This window comes from Beta vulgaris, chromosome 5 (genome assembly GCF_026745355.1).
Source record: "Beta vulgaris subsp. vulgaris cultivar EL10 chromosome 5, EL10.2, whole genome shotgun sequence".
NCBI classification, from domain to species: Eukaryota; Viridiplantae; Streptophyta; class Magnoliopsida; order Caryophyllales; family Amaranthaceae; genus Beta; species Beta vulgaris.
This window is the reverse complement of record NC_079206.1, coordinates 61840597-61860993: the sequence shown is the minus strand read 5'-3', so window position 1 is coordinate 61860993 and position 20397 is coordinate 61840597. Positions and strand designations below refer to the sequence as shown.

General features: G+C 36.1%; 1 protein-coding gene across 8 annotated transcripts in view; it reads left to right on the top strand.

Moving 5' to 3' along the window:
* Window positions 1–20397, top strand: part of LOC104894278 (serine/threonine-protein kinase ATM) — a 61767-nt gene that overhangs the window by 10954 nt on the left and 30416 nt on the right. For all 8 annotated transcript variants that reach the window (XR_007274094.2, XR_007274095.2, XM_048644115.1 and 5 more), the window contains 19 exons: window positions 82–152; window positions 638–686; window positions 1229–1300; window positions 1465–1626; window positions 1942–2031; window positions 3854–4038; window positions 6566–7160; window positions 7271–7342; window positions 7615–7776; window positions 10093–10218; window positions 12073–12200; window positions 12848–13004; window positions 13094–13140; window positions 13219–13282; window positions 13523–13597; window positions 15734–15853; window positions 16181–16366; window positions 20052–20173; window positions 20258–20327. Coding sequence is in view for 6 of the 8 variants with exons in the window: in XM_048644115.1 (XP_048500072.1) it covers window positions 82–152; window positions 638–686; window positions 1229–1300; window positions 1465–1626; window positions 1942–2031; window positions 3854–4038; window positions 6566–7160; window positions 7271–7342; window positions 7615–7776; window positions 10093–10218; window positions 12073–12200; window positions 12848–13004; window positions 13094–13140; window positions 13219–13282; window positions 13523–13597; window positions 15734–15853; window positions 16181–16366; window positions 20052–20173; window positions 20258–20327 (2553 nt within the window). In the remaining 2 variants the exon portion in view is untranslated. The remainder of the gene's footprint in view (window positions 1–81; window positions 153–637; window positions 687–1228; window positions 1301–1464; window positions 1627–1941; window positions 2032–3853; window positions 4039–6565; window positions 7161–7270; window positions 7343–7614; window positions 7777–10092; window positions 10219–12072; window positions 12201–12847; window positions 13005–13093; window positions 13141–13218; window positions 13283–13522; window positions 13598–15733; window positions 15854–16180; window positions 16367–20051; window positions 20174–20257; window positions 20328–20397) is intronic.

Sequence of the window (20397 nt, the reverse complement as noted above, 5' to 3'; positions counted from 1 at the left end):
GGTGTTATTGGTTGTTAATGCTTGATAGAGATCTATAAACCTCAACTGTTGCAGTAAGCAGCTAATGTTCTCTTTTTCTAGGACATACTGAATATGACAGAAGTACCTCAGGATATTTGGGACCTTCAATGTTTCAGATGTATCTCATCTCCGTGAGTGTTTTGTATTACGATCCTCAACTTTTTGATTTAATCCCTTAGTTTTAATTTTTTTGCCATCAATGTGATCTTCGCCAGTATCGCTATGTTTTCAACTGCTCGTTGTCCTCTTTAAACATAGTAGTTCTTTCTCACTATCTTCACCAGCTCTTTTCCTTAATTTCAAAAAGAGAAATCAATGAAGGCTCATAAATCTTTTTATATTGGTAGGAAAAAATAAGGGACAGTTGATGAGAGAAGAATATGTAATTAGGAGATTTAGGATTTCTCATAAGAATCAAGATAGCATTAACAGAAGAGAGGGTTCTTGTCCTTTGTAGATAGTGACTTAGTGAGTGATATAGAAAACCTTGTTCATAACGACTGACTTTGAAAGTGCTTGTCCTTAAATAGTACTGAGCGATGTAGACCATGGCAGAAGAAGCGCAACTGTGCAGACGCTGTCTTATACTTATCTTGTTTTAATAAATTTATTGCAGGTCTGCTCTGTACTTCATTTCCTGTTATTTCTCCAGAAAAGGCTCTCAAGTAAGTTAAATGTCCAACCTGGTTTGATGGTATTGATCCTTTTCACGCATCTCTGTGTGCATATATTCCTATTTATTTATTTATCATCATTTGCTGTATTGCATTTTTTGTACTTTCTCCATATTGTGTTTCTTTCTTTCTTTATTTTTTGGGACCGGGGTGGTGGTATAAGTAGATGATTGTCTCTTCTTGATGGTTTACTAATAGTAGAATGGTTAACTGGGGTTGACATTCTATAGCAGGCCTAGAGATCTCTCCTGTGTTGAGCAATGATTACGACCTTACTATTGTTGTTATTTTGCCTGTTTTTATTTCATTTCCTGGAGACGCGCTATTCTAGGTAGGTCTGTGTAGAAGAAGGTGATGTGCTCCACAGGTTTTTAACCATTAAAATATATTTCATGCCTTGCTATTACTACCTGTTTGCTTTTGAGATATGTCATTGGTCAGTTGATCTACTTGAAAGATATATACTTAAATTGCTCTGTTGGTAACTAGGCGACTTGTTGAGCATGTTTTAATGCATTTATCGTGTTCTGCAGGGTGACCTACGTGACAACTTATATCTCAGACAAAATATTCTGAGAGGAGTTATGAGTATTATCAACACAAGGGTTAGTCACATCCTCTCATTCTAATCAGTATGGATCGAAGTCTGAACCATTGTTATAGCAATCTATGCTCAATAGTTTCTTGAGGACTAAGTTTTGGTGTTTACGCTTAGTCGTTAAAACTCTTTGATATTTCTTTTAAGGAGAAAATTTATATTGAGCTACAGGAGACTCTCATGTTGGATGAGCAAGTGGTTATATTGTTGCCAGCAGCCATTTATGCGATCTGTGTGGGAGTTTCTTTCATTAAGGACCGTTTTGGAGGTTCTAGATATAATTGCAATGTAGACGCTTCTGGAAATGCAGCTGACTGGCTTAGCGTAACTTATGTAAGTGATTATATCTGTTATTAATGTCCTAGACTTTTTGGTTCAAGTAAAGGTGACATGCATTTTTGTTCTTGTTATTTTATTTTGGAGAAGCTGAGAAGTAAATTGGCCTCTTGGCTGGGTATGCTAAATGGTTGGAGCTTTGAACATTCAAGTACATGTGTGTTTGCTTCCTTAAGGATTTCTGTGCCATCAAACTATGTTTAGGGAAGTTAATTCCCATGGAAATTATAATCTTACCCCAAATTTATAACTATTTTGAACTGTTTGATGTTAGTGTTTGATTGATTACTTTGGTGCTGGACTTTCCTGTAGGGGGATCAACAAATTCACAAGGAATCTGATGAAGATTTTGATTGTTTTGTCAATGTCCTTGCCGAAATAAATATTGATTACCAAGACAAGGTACCTGATTATCTTTCTGGCTACGGTCAGAGTTTTCTGTGCGTGTGAATAATAACTACTGTGTGCTATGCATTGATGACTAGGAGCTTTCCATTACGATGGATATTGAGAATATTAAGATCTATAAAACACATTGGTGGAAAACATAAAATTAAGGTCCTGCATTGCAAGACTAGCTTGGAAAATGAGGAACTCCCTAGAACATAATGTATGGTAATATTAGGAAACATAATGACAACTGTAACTGCTAAAGGAAGTAAAGGTGTAAAACGAACCCTGGAGACCACAATCCTTTACCAAAAGACTTTGGGCTTGGAGCTCTATAGTAGGACAAGATAAACTCTACCTCTAACTGCAAGACTCTTTCTTAAAATTGTGTTTCTTTTCTGCGATTTTCCAAGTACTGTTGCCGAGAAGTATTGTGATCTGGGTTGGTATAGCAAGGGTTTTTGAAATCCTACTGATAAAAATTTTATAAATGACCCAGCAAGGCTATATCCCCATATCATTAATTGATGAACTAGACATACAAGGTGATTCTGGTAGTACTGACTACTGAGGGCCAATTGTGTACTTTGAGTATTAAAAATGTGAAAAATTTCAGGTTAGGGTTTCTGTTTCAATTGGGCTTTGAGTCGATGCAACATCTAGCAATTGGACAAGGGCCTTTAATTTGTACTTAGGTTGAATGGGGGAGGTAAAATTAATCAAAAGGATGGTTAGGGGGTCTGATCTGCAAGTTTCAGTTTTGGGTATGAAACCTGTGAACTTGATTTCTACTAGTGTTTGGTTGTGTGGGGTGTGAGATGCATCAGTAGTTTAGATCACAAAACTTGTTAGGATTCAGCATGATGGCAGTATTTCACAGTGGCAGACGTTTGGGTATCTCCGAGTTATAAGAGATTGGAGAATGTCCATAAAATCCAACTATTAAAAACAAATGTGGAAAATATAACAGGGTCCCACTTGTAAACTATAATCAGTCACTTGGAATTTGGAAAAGTAGCTACTTCTTGAAAATTAAAATACTAGGAAGCTAAATAACAATAAAAAATATTGATGCCTACTCTTAATCTCTTATTACTTCTATTATGGTTGCTTAAAAAGGAATACCTTCCTGTTAAAAAACAAAGACTAATATTGGAGAAGTATGTCCTCATTCATGTACTCTGGCAAGATTTAGTCCATGAATTGTTGCTCCTTGCCTTTTTGTGATGTTTCAAATTCCATTTGCAGCAGGACTCTGAAGTCTAATAGGAAATTCTTTCCTTAATTGGTTGAGAATGTTTTTCTAGAAGTATCATATGGTAATCTTGAAATTTTACTTACAAGGGTTTCTTGATAAGACATACAACTACGCAAGGCTATATACTATAAAATTACATAACAAACTAGACTGAGTAAAAGGACATGCTGAATGTGCTGGAAGTAGTGCATGCTGACTTTCTTTGCTAGTACGGTTGCTCAACATAATCAGATTTGCTAATTGTACGTAAGCCTCTAAAGAGTACTATCTCTCGATCTATGACTCGATATTAGCAATATTTAATCAGCCAATTGATCAGATTGCAAGATTAACAATAAAAACACTAATCAATTAGAGAAATCAATAATTAATCAAACCATGAATAAATATCAATAATCATATCATATAAACATGGATTCCCAAACCCTAGAAATAAAAACTACTCTATCATGAAATAAGTAATGAAATCTAAATCTACAAAGAAAAGCATAATCAATGAAAGAAAAGAGATGAAAAGAGATCTGTGATCTGTATCTGAAGGTTATTGTTCTTTTATACTCTTTGCTCCAACTATAGGCATTACTATCATGCAACTCCCGAGGCGTTCGTCTCCCGCGGCAGCTGAGAGATCCATTGTTGAATGAAATGGAGAACTGCATTCTTCATGTTCTGGTGTCTTTGAAGACAGAGAAGAGCCTGTCTGACATCTTTCTTCGGTGTTCACTCTTGTCTAATTTCCTTTATGGTTCCTTTTTGACAAGGTTAGTCTCTTTCCTGTGTGCTTTTTGTTGTGCTGTGTCTATATTGGATCTGTTTGGACTTTGGAGAACTTGGCATCTGGAAAACACTGCAGGTAAGTGAAGTACATACAGTCAATGTGTGGACGAACTGTTGTCTTGCTCGATCTAGATTCATATATCTTTGGCTGTTACTGTAATCTGTATTTTAGGTGAAGTCACTGCAAATGTCCTGTTTTTGTCGACTGCGATAATTGTTTCCACTATCTTTGTGATGAATTAGTTGCACAGACCTCAAATCTTGGGTCCCTTGTTTGTTTTGAAAGTGGGGAGTAGAAATTTACATGGGAAGTTAAGCTAACCTAGGCGGGAGTAGGGAAGTTCATTCCTCCATTTTCTGGGAAGTAGAACTTTCCATGAAGTGTAACTTCGTATGTTATTGTCAACCACACTTCAATGTTTACTTCCCATGAATATCCACTTCCCCTTTTTTCCTTGTCAACCTAACGAACACTTGGCAATCAAACACTTGGCAGAGTACCGAAAACCTTATTCTGTTGGCAGTGTTATTAACAAAGCTGAAAAAAATGATTCGGTGATAGTAGAAGGGCTGAAGTCCAACAGTCCATTTGTCTGTGTGCCGGACTGCTTTTTGAGTTTGTCCTGATTTAAAATAGACTGTTGATTGTAGCCCTACTTGCTATGTATAAGAAGCTAGAGGTAGAGATACTAAGCAATAACTAATCATCAATAACTCCAAACAATGTGAGTACAACGAATAACCACCCACGAAATGCTATAGTTTTACATATGATTTCTTTGTCAAATTCACCATGTTCTAACAGCTGGTGCAGTAATTTCATACTTTCGTCTGCAACCACCGCTAGTTTTACTTAGGAGAGGGAAGTGCTGCTTTAGGCTCTGTTCTCCTCAGCTCTTATCTGCTAAAGATTTTTTTTTTCTTCACTCAAGTGAACTTGACATATTTTCTGTGAATTTTTTTTTTGATGAACTTTCTATCTTTAATTTGTTTGCTGAAATGTTCCTGGATTTCATATCTATTTCACTTTTTTTTTTTTGCTGAACTTCTTGGCTGGCAAGGTAGCATTTTCACCCACCCTATAAGGGAGTAAAGGGGTCACTTAGTTTTTTTAGCTTTACCAAATTTATGCTCTGTGGACATCCTTTCAATGGCCTGTATTGTGTTGAAGGCACTGCTATCTGGATCGTATATTGGAGTGACCAATGGAAACTGGGTGCATTAGGCGGTTACGCGTCCAATATATATGGGTCAAATGCAACTGAGTGGATTTGTAGTTGCAGTTGAGAAAAGTTTCATTCGTGGAAATTGGCATGTAAACTTAGCTTTTGTGACAAAAACTCATAGGTATCAACAAAAGAAAGAGCATATTTTTTAGATCTACTTTTTGGGAGTTTGGAGTTTGTTTTCTTAAGAAAGATACAAATCATGCTAATGGAGAAAGAGGAGACGGAAAGAAGAACGAGTGGTTAAGGAAGATAATGTCAGATCTGATCTCAAATGAGAAGCGCTGAAAGTCAAAGTTACCGATATGTCATCATTGACACAAGAAAGACGGATGATTGGTTTGATAATCAGACTCTTCTTTTTTAACCCTCTGCGTTTCATTTTACTCGTCTCTCATTTTGTTACTATTCTTTCACTTTGTGAGGGAACGTACAGCAAAGAGGGGGGGGGGGGTACACCATAGGGAGGGCGCGTAGGACATCCCAACTTATATATAACGAATGGTGTACTGTGTAGCATGGGTTGTAGGGAGGTTTGTGCGATTCAATTGATTACATAAAGGCCTCATCCTTTATGGAAAATGTAGAAAATATTCAAATCCTAATTTAAGGTATTTTTTAATATGATACTGATTTCAGCAGCTGAAGAAGCTCTGGCGGACAATTTAAGGGCATGAGACTTTGTCTTTGGGAGTATCTTGATTGGGAGCAATGATCGGAGAAGAACATTGGTTCTTTTTGTGATAGGAATTTGCTTCTTATGTTTTGTAGGATAGTTTTGTTTTCCTCGTCTAATTGTTTGAAATCGCGCTTCTATGGCCTTTCAGTTGTGTGGTGTTCGAAGAACGCTGTATCTTTTTTCCATTAATATTTAGCTAGAGGACTCTTTGCCCATTTCAAATGGAGCCAAAAGATTCTCTCTTCTTTAAGTTTAGACAATGATAGACAAATTAAAATGGCTTATCAAACTGTCTATGTTTGTAGTTACCTATTTGACAGTGAGTTTAACTTGCGAACATTGTTTGTATATAAGAAGGAAAGAGTAGTAAATAAAAATTTTCCATGTATAGAAATTACCTATTCTGTATTTCTTCTGCTATTGTAATGCTGCAGACCTTACTGATTTGTTATTCTGGTTTCTTCCCGACTCTTCCATGCTGTTCATTTTCAGCTAAAATTATTGTTGATTCTAGTCTTAGCTGTCGTTGGCTATTTTTTCCTTATGCTTCCTTTGTATCTGAAATGTATTTTCTCTATGGGTAATTCTTATGGTACTTTTCTGCAGGCTAAAAGACGAGACATCACCTTTCCATGCGAAGCTTGGCAACTGTTTGTCAGATCTAGTTGAATCTGCTGTTTCAATAGTTCAAGGATTAGTAATGGAATTCAAATGTAATGGTTTTTGGAGCACAAACCTCATATTTGAAGGAACTCACTCGGTTGTTGCCTGCTTCGAGAGCTTTGTCACCTGCTTAATTTTCACCAATGGTGGAAAAGAAGATATAGTTGATCCTGTAGTGCACAGTTCAATTGTTCTGTGTATCGAGAGGCTTTTGAAGGCCTTTTCTAGTCTATACGTAGAATTTTCTAATTGTGATAGAAACCTACAAAGTGAGACCGCCTCCTCTCAGGCTTCTGTTTCTAGCTCCCCAGCTGATAAGCCATTGGGTGGAAGCAAAAGCAGGTTAATAGACATGGAGTTGGATGTGGCTGATGAATCTATTGATGCTATTGGTGGGGCAACTGGGGCTGGGACTTTTGTTGCTGGCTCAAGGTTTAAAGTGGACATGTTATCACTTATTGCGTGTGGCTTCTCAGTTTTGCCTGTGGCTACATGGGATATACTTTTTGACTTTCTAAGTACTGAAAGCGATTTCAAGGTATCTTATATTATGCATAGTATACATGCATATGCTGAGAAAACTTCCTCGCATCACTTTGAAGTTTATGCCATATTTATTCTCCTGTCATTCTTTATGTTTTGATGCAGATATGTGAAAAGATTCTGTACAGCCTTTGCAAAAATCCTCACTGGTCTTCTTTTGTGAAGCTGACTAATCTGGTACTCTGTTATCAATACATTAAATCTAATAATGCACTGTAAAAATGGAGAATGTACATGCCTATATTTCTTTCTTTGCATTTTAAAATAATCACACTATGAGATGGTATTTAATTTCTAAAAACTCCTAGTGAATTTGAGCATTGAAAACTCAAGAACAGAATTGTCTACAAAAGTATATGGTCAACTTTTAATATTGCAAGAGAAAATACCAACCTGTATCTTGAGTAAAAGTGCTTACTAACTGTTGTGTCTGAATTTATATGGGACAGATTGCTTTGGTAGATGAAATAATTGAGCTGAAAGTGAGTCTGAGGCTTCACTGCTTTGATGTCCTTACTACGATTTGTTGCTTGTTAGCAACCTTGTTATCCTTGCATTCTGAGAAAGATGAAACTAGATTTCTGTCTGCGGAGGAAAGAAATGATGAGAAGGTACTCACAGTTCTTGATTCTTTGCCAGTACACACAATTGGATATCCATTATTGTGAAGAATTCGTGCTGGCTTGACGACATGATTGTTTTTGTTGCAAATCCTTCATTTTGTTACATTGACTTTATCAGTTGATTGCATAATGCTTTTTGCCTGTGGTCTCCCTTTTCTATGTAGAAACTAACCCTATCTGCTCCTCTGGCAACCTTTTAATACTTAAAAGAGCTCTCGTCTTCCAGGGTTGTATGCATAATTATCTAAATGCAAATTGCTCTCTAGTTTCTGTTTCAAAATTCAAAAGGACTGAGTTTCATGGGGGTTGATACAACGATATAACTCAACTTTGCAGTTGAAAATCAGTACTGCCGTTCTGCTGTAGTGGAGGTGCTGGATGAGCTAGTCTAATGTTTTTCTAGCTATCAAATGTCTTTGCAGCTCCCTTTACTGAGTAATTGGCTTGGTGCAATTGGTAATGGGGTTTTCTTCTTCCTCAATTAGATGTGTCTTTTTAAGGTTAGGGGTAAGGTTATGATTATTTGAATCTTTCTGAATGTTTTTCTAGCACTTAGATTATTAAGCTGATAGCCACCTATTGTTGGACGAGAACATCTTCAACAGAAATTGATTTTCCAAGGGAAAACACAATTGTAGATATTTTTTTTGGTTGGTCCTTTAATTGAAATGAAAGGGAGAGGAGCAAAAGACGAACTGAATAATAGTGCGGAAAATGTGACATTTTTTTCCTCTGGGAAGGAAAATTGTTTGTCACCCTTAGGCACCATCAAGAAAACTGTTTTTTTTACCCTTTAACAACGGAAGTAGGGACAGAAAAACACATTTTCAGGAAAATGTTTTCCGCCCAACCAACTAATCTTTAAATGGAAATTATTTCCATTTATGTTGATGATTTTGAGTGAAATTTTGTATTATCTCCTCTACTTCTCTTCTTGATACTTCCCTTTGCTCCCCTCATTTTTCCTTCATCCATTGCGTTTTTACATTTCATGCTGAAATCTAGGGTCATTGTTGCTCATGAGAACATTATACATTAAGTCGCTAAGTGGTGTAATCTATGTGGTCGGCATGCAACTTTTGTCCACGGTAGGTTGGGTGTGTATCTGTGGTATTGGGACTTCTTGGAGTGATTGATTTCATTTTATTTTGGAGCTTGACTTGGCCAGTTCACATTCGTATTGATCCAAGACTCGCGTTGACGATTCCTTATTTCTCCAATCCTGAAGTTTGTGATGCTACAAATCTAATATCAAAGAATTATGTCCATAGTATTGTTTTACTAGAGATTAACTCTTCAGAATTCTACCAAAAAAATGGTCGCACTTTTGGCTGAAGTGGTTTTTTTATAGGCCCATCAGAAGAGCCAAAGACTACTTATCTTAGTGGGTATTTATGCTGTATTATTAGGTTACATTGTTCAATGCGGATGGGTAGTGGTTCATTAGAGGTGGTTGTGTGAGGGAGAAGGAAAGTGAAAGTGGAGGTGAGGAGAAGAGTGAAACGGTGGAGACGAGGATGTGAGAGAATAGAGTTGTGATTGTGTTATGGGGCGGTTATTCGGGCACCCAATATACCTTTTTCAGATACTATGTGGAACCATCCATTCCCAAAACTATGGGCTTTATTTCGAATGTGGTTCGTAAAGGTCTCAAACATTAAATTAGTAGGTACTCCCTCGATTTCTTAAGGGATTGCCGATTTTCATTGTAAGAGATTTTGGGCAATATTTGATTGAGAAAGAATAACTTGAGTTAGTGCACCAATTCAACAAAAGATGGGAAATCTAGATGGGAAAAACTAAAGTGGAAAAATGGGAGTCCTTTGAAGGATGGAGGGCGTATGATTGAGCAGTGTGATGCTCCCGATATATGATATGTATCTGAAGGAGAAATTCGACCTTTTAGACCAACTTTTATTCATTGTTTATTGCCTCTTGGATGAGCTCTCTGTGCTGCGGGAAGTAGGAGGCATTAGCTTTTTGAGAAAATTAGCAAACTGCTGAATTGTTTTACAACCATTGGCATCTCTTTAACTATATTATCTAAATTATTTAACACGAAGCAATTCTTTCTTGATTGCCTTTTCAGTTTTTTTGATGTTTTCTAGACAATGTTGCTCCTGTATTCTTAAAAGATTGGCATTGTACTCCCTACAACATTTGGTAGAGATGATTGGAGTCTGGAGATGGTTGTCTGATTTTAATCTATGAGTTGGAGCTTCTGTTTCTGTTTTGATCATCTTCAATGTATTACGAACATACTTTGTTGAATTGGTTGAGAACATTCTTTTACTTTAATTGCAGAACTTAATGCCCATTGGAGACATGTTAAACAAAGTTGCCGAGTCTAACTTACTTGATTGGCGCGGACGTCGGAAGTTGGTAGATTGCATTTGTGATTTTATTTGTCTAAATCCTCTGATTGGCCAGGTAATTATCATTTAATGACATGCGTTCTTTTAGTTAACTTCCAAGAAGAATGTTAATGATGTATATTCTGCAGAAATGGGTGCCAATTTTGTGTGCTCATCCTTGTTCATTCTCAGCTAGATTAGTTCCCCCTTCATGCATGTGACATGGGGGTTAAATAATTATGTTATACGTGGTTTTAGAAAAAATACTCCTTTTTTTTGTCAAAATAAATATTTTGATTTTTGAGGTCTACAAATAACACCTTTGACCATTAATATCTTTAATTAGATACTTAAAGTGCATGTAAACAATACTTCCTCCATTTCATAATAGTTGCACTACTTTGACTTCAACACTATTTACATCGCCCACTTGAACCATATTTCCTTAACAATTTTATAAATACAAAAGTTACCATGTAATATGTTATTGGTTTGTTCTCATTGTAAGTTTCAAAATATTAATTTTAATACTTCCTCTGTTCTTATAAGTTACACTTGTGTTTTTCATGGTCTACAATGCATATTTTCCACCATCTAGATTACACATTTGTAAAAATCATAAAAAGTTGATATCATGAGAACACATATTGAGATAAATTTAGGAAGATCCCACATGATGATGTTTTTTGAAAAATATTTTATTCAAAAATATGGTTAAAGTTTAAAATATGTGACCACATAAATAGTAACTGGAACCAACTTAAATGAACGGTAATAGTAATTTTTTACGAATAGATAATTAAAAATATCAATGGTCAAACTTGTGCATTATCAAGTGTGACAGTCAAAGTGATACAACAATTTTGAAAAGAAGGAAGTATATAACGTACTTCTAAGACAAATAGAACAAGATTCCATCTTGTGATTATTTTCAATATGCCGGAGGGAGTACACCACTTTCAGTAATTCTAAACAAAGGATTGAAAAGATAATTTTAAAATTAATATTAGAACACTTTTCAGAATATATATAATGTATATATATATATATATATATATATATATATATATATATATATATATATATATATATATATATATATATATATATGTATGTATGTATGTATACATACATGATAACACTGAAATCGTAAGTTATTTAAGTGGAAATATAATCCATTTTTAAGATATTACATGATAATCCTTTTTCTTGAAAATATTGTTCTTTTGGAAGATTGCCCTGCAAGAAAATAAGGGTTATAATTTAGCCAAAATGGATTACATATTGGTTAAAAAGAATTATAACAAAGTGCTCTCATGTTCTCATATAAGGATTGTTCTCATGGAAACTCGACCCTATTTATATATGTGTGTGTGTTTATGCGTAAATTGCAAGTATTTTAATATGGTGTGGTTAAAGTTTATGTAATTACCTTGGCATTTCGAAAAGGAAGCCAAATGGTGATAACAGGGTAACACACAGGCTATGTTCAGTTCACCTTATTTTTGCTTATTTCAGATCTAATCAGATCAGATCAGATCAGAAAAAATAAGTTCAGATCAGTTCAGATCATGCTTATATTTAAAAATCATTATATCTTTCATTACATATTAGTAAAAATTATAATAATTGAATATTAATAAAGTACTCATTGAGACGAATCAAACAAGACCCCACATGACTATATTTTTTCTTATATATTGAGAAAAATCTAAAAGATAAGATCTTGTAATCAGAAAAAATAAGTTCAGATCAGATCAGAAAAAATAAGTTCAGATCACATCAGATAAGTTCAGATCAGAAAATTTCAGGTGAACTAAACATAGCCACACTCAAACACACATACACTCCTCATGTGAGTCTTTTCTTTTTTTGGCCGACTCTAAACTGTCATTAGTCCTTACTGTTTCTTGTACCTTCATATTGGCAGACAATGATCCAAAGGCTGTTAATATTGTTAAAGGATCCTGATTATCGAGTTAGGTTCATCCTGGCTAGACGAATCGGTATACTTTTCCTCACATGGGATGGTCATGATGTGCTTTTTCATGATATCTGGTGGGTTGATTTTCTCCATATGATTTGACTATTATTATTTTTCGTATGTGGCTTCTTGTGATCACAATCTGCATGATCACCTCAAGCTTGATCTACTAGTGTAGCCAATATGTTAGGGTATGGGAATATATCGCAACAGTATAGAGGAAAAGTCTATGTTGAATGAAGCAACTATATTAATACACTAGTATTTAGGCAGAACTGTGTGATGGATATTATGCGATACCCTCTTTTACCATGTCAGCTACATATGAGCGTTAAAAAAGCTTTGCTGAGTGCATTAGCTCTTTATCCCACTTAATTTCAATTTTTGGTATTTTTGCTGTACAATTTCCCTTTTATTTAATCTGTTGTACTGGATCTTTATACTGATGATTTAACCCATGTCCACTGCTTTCATTATGAAGACTTGGGATTGTTTGCTTTCTTTTGTTTTTTCTTCGACTTCTATTTTATATTTTATTTTCAAGTATAAAAAGGAAAGACTAGTGGATAAATCCCATATTGTTTTGTTCCCCTTTTTGCTACATGTTTAAATTTATTCTCAGTTCTTACTGCCTTCTCTCATAATGATATCAATAATATTGTTCTATGTTAGCCATTTGTTGGGTTTGTTCGTTCATCCTTTTTTTTGGTTTTCATTATAGCTCCAACTTTGGGCCGAAATTGATAATGTGCTCAAAAGAAAAAGTTGTTACTATAAAGGAGGTTCAGCTTGCTGCTTATTGCTCTCATCCAATTATGGAAACAATTGTCATTACTCTCATGCATATTGCCTTCCATAGCGAGAAGTTGGAATCAGAGGTATTTTACAATGCTATAGTAATGAATTATAATTCTTTTGTATTTTTTCTTTTTCTATTTTTTGAAATGAGTATCCATGGTAAATGCAGGCGGTTTTTATGATATGTGCCATTTCTGCAAGTGGTGGTTGTCAAAGGTATTTCCTGTTATCTTCTTCCACTTCATATCTAGGTGTTAGTGATCAGTTTCTTTTATGACTTTAGTCTTTGGTCAGGGAATTGGTAAAAACAGTGTTAGACAATCTTGCGAGCCGGCTGCATTATTCAGGTCGGTCAAAGGTAATATGCTCTCCCTTGTGCAAGTGCCTATTTTTTTTTTTTTTTTTACTATTTATGGTTATTTCTGTGTGGTTTGTATGAATGCATGTCCCATGTTCTGGTAATTTCACTTAAATTTTCTCCAAATTTATGGTTTGCTATCATATGCTCGGTAAAATTTCTAAAAATCGTATGAAATTGAGTTATTTATCGATCTTCTTTTGATTGTATTTTATAAATTTGTTTTCCTCTTTCCTGCAGTACCTGGAAGAACTTATGGGTCCAATCCTATTTAGTTGGGTTGCCTGTGGCGTGAGCTTATTTGCATTTGTCCAGGTAAACATTGAACTTATATTTTATTTGAGCAATCTTGCAGGCGATGTTCTTATTTCATATGTAGTCCTTGTTTGTTGGGAACATCTGTAGCAACTAGCATCTGCTTCCACTCCTTTACATGTAGACTCCAAAACGAATCATTAATGCTAATGAATTAAAACTTGGCACAAGGCGTTGTAAAGTTTGGACTTTGGCTCAATATGCAGTCTAATGTCACTTGTCTTGATGAGTTCAGTGCAATTCTACATGGTATGAGGTATCCTGAAGGGAATCAGAATTTAGTAGTCTGATTAGGACTTTGGCAACTGTCGTGCAGTTTTAGAAGTAGCATCTCAGGTTCGTATGTTAAGTGTCACAGTTGTCGCTGCCTGCAGTGACACATTGGAATATTAGTAGTATTATTAAAATTTAGATGCTGTGTTTTTGGGGGCAAAACCTCTTCTCAGTGAGGGAAAAAAGTTTCTCCGGTCTGAGGATATATTTTGGTTGGAAATTTGAAAGGTAGTATTGCTATTGGGGTGAGACTTATCTTCCTTTATGCTCAAAGTATAGTGGGACAAAGCTTATAAGTAATGCCATGGATTTGTAGAAGTGAGCTATAGAACATAGATTGAGTAAGTGTTTCAGACTTTGCTGAACGAATTTGAATTTATATCTTGAGTGACGTGCTTCATTAAGGCAATGACAGAATTACCTTGTAAATTTATTGACCTGTGAAGGATATGTTTTAGGACATGTGAAGGAGTGGCAAATGATTTTTCTATCAAGATTGGACTGTAGCAGGATATGTATCAAGTCATTTCGTTTTAGCAACTGCTAGATTTGAATTAACATGGTCTTTGGATAAGATACCATGGTTTATGTTGTTTTCCGATGATATTGTGTTAATGGATGAGACTAGAGCCTGTGTGAACGTTAAGTACAAGAAACAAGTTAGAATTCTGAGGAATTTTTTAAGCTCTTTGGGTTGACTCCCGAGGGGAATGGAGATGTTGACCAAGATGTGACTCACTGAGTTATGTTTGAGTGGCTCAAATGGAGAGCAACAACTGTGATATACAGTACCTGTGAAGTTATCTGTCGACCAACGTTATTATTTAGTTCTGATGTTGGGCATTTAGGAAGGATCATAATAAAAAGGTGATGCAGCAGTGTAGCACAGATCCGTATGTTGAGATGTATGTATAGGAAGTTAGGAACTTGCTATGGGATGGAAATATTTGGAGGAAAATTAGAGTTGCAGCTATTGAGGATAAGATAAGGAGAACCAGCATCGCGTGGAAATGTTTGTATGGGCAGCGACTTTAAGGAAACTCAATTTTACTGAGAAACTCAAGTGTGGAAACAATTAAGTCAAGCTTCCTCTTGTGTGCATCTTGTGCTTTTCTGATAGAGAGACAGGTAGACATCTGCTTTTGCATTGTAAACTTGCTGTTAACTTGTGGCAGAATGTTGCTTCTAGGTGGATCAGGTAGTTTAATCGAGCAGCTCTTTAGGAGCACCTGCTGATTCTTTATACAAGTTTCATTGAGTGTAAGGGGCATTGGGGATGTATTTTGTGGCGCACAACTCCGTTTGCTGTTTGGTGGATGTTTTTTATAGAAAGGATTTAAAGGAAATATAGAAATTTTTAGGATGAGTGTCTTGTGATTATCCTTTGTCAGATGGGGCTGTGCTTATTGGAGCTCTTTGGGCTCAACCGCTCAAGGTCCTGTCCACTGTATTTTTTTCATTTTTTGCTGTCGGTAATAATGTCTCTCTTATATAAAATGAAATGGCTTACTGTTTGAAACATGAACAGAATTCTTTGTGCGATGGCCTTGCATAGATATAGAGACATTCTGTTTGAAATGACTATCTAGTGTACAGTTTGCTGTCCAACTTTCTGATACTCATTGACAGAAAGAAAAAAAAGAAGAGATAAAAGAAAGTGCAAGAAAAGTGGAAACCACAAAGGGGCTCTCTAATTTGTGCTCCTTGGGTTTTGCATAGTTTGTTATTTCTCTCTCATTTAATATAATAAATCAATAACTAGAAGATGAATGTTTTGGAACGGCCATCTGCTTGCACAAGGGGAAGGTTTCTTAAATTGTTGTTGCCGACTATCTAACCTTGTGATTCTGTCTATGCTCACAGATAATGGATCTCTTTGTTTTAGATGTTGAGCAAAATCATTTTCTGCTTTATTGTTGTCAATGGCTTCTACCTGCCCTTATCTTGCATGGTGATAGCTCCAATCTTCAATGTTTAGCTGAGGTAAATATTTTCCCTAATCTGTTTCCCTTATTACTCACTTTCTTTATTTTGTCATTGGTAGAGTTATGTGGACCTTCTTTTTAAATGTATTTTCTTGTGTCGGGCTGGGGAGGGACTAGGGTGTGCTTGTGAATGGTGTGGTTCAAGGGGTTCTTCATCTCCTTCTTTCCAAGAAGCTTCTGGTTAATAGTGATGGAACTTGCTTGAGTTTCTTACACATTTCGTCCCTTCCCGAACTTTTTTAGGTTTATGAAAATGATGTATCCTTTTGATGCTTCTTGTGTGCCTTTGGTCGATTATAATACATCAATTTCTTCATGCAAGCAGCTTACCCGGCAATCTGTACCTGTTCTAGTTAGAAGTCACATTGTCCCAGTCTTTTCTATCTGTATGGTGCTGTATTGTAGCAAGATGACTGGCTGGGAAAAGGGATCAGCTGCTCTTCAGAGCAGAATTCTACACTTTGCTGAGATTTCTGAGGATGAGAGGGACATGCTTATAAAGAAACACATGGTTAGCATTTCTCTTTTGCAAATTTGCTTATCTTGGCACTTTTCTCTATGTTGAATCTATCAATGTCATGCTTTTAGCTCTCACCAGTGAATTGGAATTGCTATTGAGCATATTGCTGGCCAATCAAAAAAATCAAAATTTAGATAAACTAAAAAAAATGACAAGCAGGTTTGAAATTACAGGTGATCTTCATTTTGCCTACAGCGTCGCAGTGATACAAAGTGTGAACTGGTCATACTGAATATCATATAAGAACAAGTCGTGAAAGGTTAAGAGTAAGAAAGGATATCTAGCCAAGAAAGATTGAAGAATATGAAAACCTTGATACTTAGCCTTTATCCTGGAATATGTATCCATTCTCTCAAGATATAACCCTGAATAATAGCCGAAAATTATGCATATCTGAGCAACTTCTTTTATCTCACTATTGCAATCAAGAATTCTCAGACTGATCTTTCCTTGAATGAAGGCTGAATTGGTGATGTGTTTCCCACACCAATAGTTACTTATGCTGGAGCAGACTTAGGTGTAATCTGTTGTAGGCTAAATTGCTAATAAATTTTGGGTTTTCCAATCCAATTGTTATTCTAGAACGGACCAAAGTATATCTTTACCTGTTGGCCTTTTCTTGTTTCATGATTATATACTCCATTAGACGTATGTCTGGAGACACAACTTTTGGTTCCTTTGCAGGTCGAAACATAGCATTATCAGCCTTAGTACTTTTGCAACATGGATAAGAATAAGCAAATATAAGCAACACAAACGGTCAAATATGGTGATGCTTGAAAACATAAATATAAATAGAGTATACCAACCAAAAGAATATCATAAAAAATTGATATCTTTTCCTCCATACTGAAATGAACAAGAAATCTTATTATAAAAGGGGAAAAAATATCATTTAATATAGTAAAATTTTGTATTGGCAGGTCAAAGCCTTAAAGATGGTAAAGTTATAGCACTACTAAAATCTTGTAGCATCTGTACATCCCTCAATAACTTTCTAAACACAAAGTAGGTGAAAGCATGTAAAACTATTATTGGGACTTAAACTTTTAGTTGAGTTGATCATTTGACATGGTATCGGAGTCAGCTTGACATAAAGGTCACAAGTTAAATCTCATCCACCCCTCCATTCTTAATGGAATATTTAGCGGTAGGTGTGAGAGAGACTTGTGTTGCATTCACAGTTCAAGCCCAATGGGCTCTCGCATGAGAGGCGTGATAGAGTATAAAACTATTTTTGGGACTCCAACTATTAGCTTAACCTTTTGGTTGAGTTGCTCCTTTGACATGGTACCACAACGAGCTTGACATAAAGGTCACGGGTTCAAGTCTCATCCACTCCTCCTATTTTAAGCCGAATATCTAACGTCGGGTATGACATCTACACTTCAAACCCAATGGACTCTCCTATGAGGGGGCATGGTAGAGTATAAACTATTTTTGGGACTCCAACCATCGGCTTTGGTTGAGTTGGTCATTTGACATTTAAGCTATTTGGTTAAGTTGGTCCTTTGGTATGGTAGTAGAGGCAACGTGACATAAAGGTCACGGGTTCAAATATCCACTCTTCCTTTCTAAGTGGAATATTTAGCGGTAGGTATAACGGAGGCATGTGCTGCATCCACACTTCAAGCTCAATGGGCTTTCGTATGAGGGGCCGTGATAGAATATAAAACTAGTATTTGAAATTTTTGGTTGAGTTGGTCCTTTGACATGGTATTAGAGCCAACGTGACATAAAGGTCGCGGGTTCAAATCTCAGCCACCCTCATATTGTGAATTAAGATTTAAGTGTCGTGGTTGAAGTGAGTGATTTCACTAAAGATTGAGAATGTTAGAACTCTTAATGTTCTTAGTTTTAAAAAGCGTGCCTTGGGCGCGCCCAAGCGCCAGGCAAGTAGATGCGCATAGAAAATCGCTTTCGAGCTACGTCAGGCAACGCAAGGCGCGCACTTCTTGCCGCCTTGTGCAAGGCGCAAGGTGCGCCGCCTTGGTCGCCTTAGGAGGTGTGGGAGTGAGTAGATCAGAGTTGGAAATGAATAAAAAATCAATCTTTTCTTCAAATTTAGACTTACCTTGGCTTTGATTTACGAGTTTCAAATAAAACCCCTTTGTTATTTCATTGAATTTCATCATTTCGAACCCTAATTAAAAAAATCCCTAATTTGGGAGAAAACCCTAATTCATAATTTGATGGAAGTTGGTCGTGCTAACTCATCGGAGTTGACACATGAAGCGTGAGTCGTAACTTTGTAAGCAGTAGGTAGCACTGTAGCAGGTAGGCCCACTCCCCACTCTACAGTAGTCATGTGGTGTATTTCTTTTTTCTTTTTCCTGTTTCTTTTTCTTTTCTCCGTTTTTTCTTTTTCTCCTTTTCCCCGCTCCTTTCCTTCTTCTTTTCTCCTTCGCCTCTGGTCAGTTCTTTTTATTAAAAGAAATTCAAGTTATTTAGTAATTGCAACAGGTAACTTAATTTCACAGGTCAATTAAAAAGGCTGGCAATCATGATCTTCAGAGTACTTAATTTTGCAAGTAGCAGGCACTATTATTAATTTACAACACATATTTTTTAAATTATTTGTATGCTGTTTTGAATGTAAACTATGTCCTATAATTGAAATTCCAGCTTTTTGGCAGCAAAGTTGCGCCTCGTATACGAGATGTGTGCGCCTCCCTTTGCTTTGCGCCTTAGTACGCCTTGCGCCTTTTAAAACTAAGTTAATGTATAGTGAGGAGATTTTAGAGAACCAACAGTTCCTAAGACGGCTAGGTAGCGGAGCTCTTTTTTTTTTTTTTTTGATAGTTAATGCTTAGACTTTTGAGTGAGTTTGTAAGATATTCTAATCCTGTTAGGTCTCAGTGAGGCATGCCCTTACTAAAACTTTATGGCTTATTAGTATTTGCATAGTGGACTATGGATTGGGAGTCCCCTTTATAGTTCTGTAAGAACAAGTTGTTTTGAGGTTTCTTTTATCCATCGCCTTTCGTGTGTTTCCTTCAGCACCTTTGCCTTTTCTCTTTGTCATACTCCAGACTTTCCTCCTTGGGGGGTGAGGGGATGATAAAAGCGGGGGAAATCTTTGTCAAGTATAAATCATTAAATTGTCTTTTCTTCTCTCTTCCAAATAGTATATAATCTGTTACTATCTCCAACCATCCTAACCACTTGCTAGTCACCTTTCCAAAGTCTTAGCTATCACTATCACCATCAAATAAATTAGGCCCCTCTTTGCAATCCATGGAGAAAATATAACTACTTCCACCAAATTTTACGATGAAGATTGATAGATTAAATGGATGTCAAAAAGGGGTATTGTAGTTTTGGTTGGTGATATAGTGGTGGTGGGGCCTCTGGAAAGGTGACTGGTGGGTGGTTATGATGGTGGGATGTAGTATTATTATTTGAGGTGGTACACATAGAAATATCAATAATTCAAGGGTACTACGTGGAATTTGAAAGCTTCTAGTGATAGCATATGGAAAAGTCGATAATACAAGGATACTGTATAGATTTTTTCTATATTTTCTCCTACGAAATGCGACAAAGAGGCAATACTGATATTGTGCTTGTTAATAAAAGAAATAAGTATACTCTTGATAATGTTCCCTGCTTTCTACCATCTCTCTCTCTTTTTTTTCTTTTATTTTGACGGGTGCTTTGTACCTTATCTCTGCAGGTTTCTATTGTCTGCCAAGTCCTCAGTCTTGCCTCTTCTGCATCAGACACTAAGGTTCCTTATTTTTCCAGAGAAATTGTTGAACTTGCAGTCCGGACAGTAGTTGATGGTTTCATGGAGCTGTAATATACCCTACCTAAGTTTTATGTATTCAGTGACTTCGTTTAAGCTTTTACTAAGTAAGAACGTTTTTGGGTCTATCTCAGTGACAATTATTCTTCAATTGAGGGTGTCGTCGACAAGATCAATGTTTTTCGTCCTGATAGAGTGTTCATGGTATCCCTCTTTCTTTCTTTTTGTTTTTCAACTTTTAAATTAGATTTTCTATGTGGAGTTATTTGTGGTA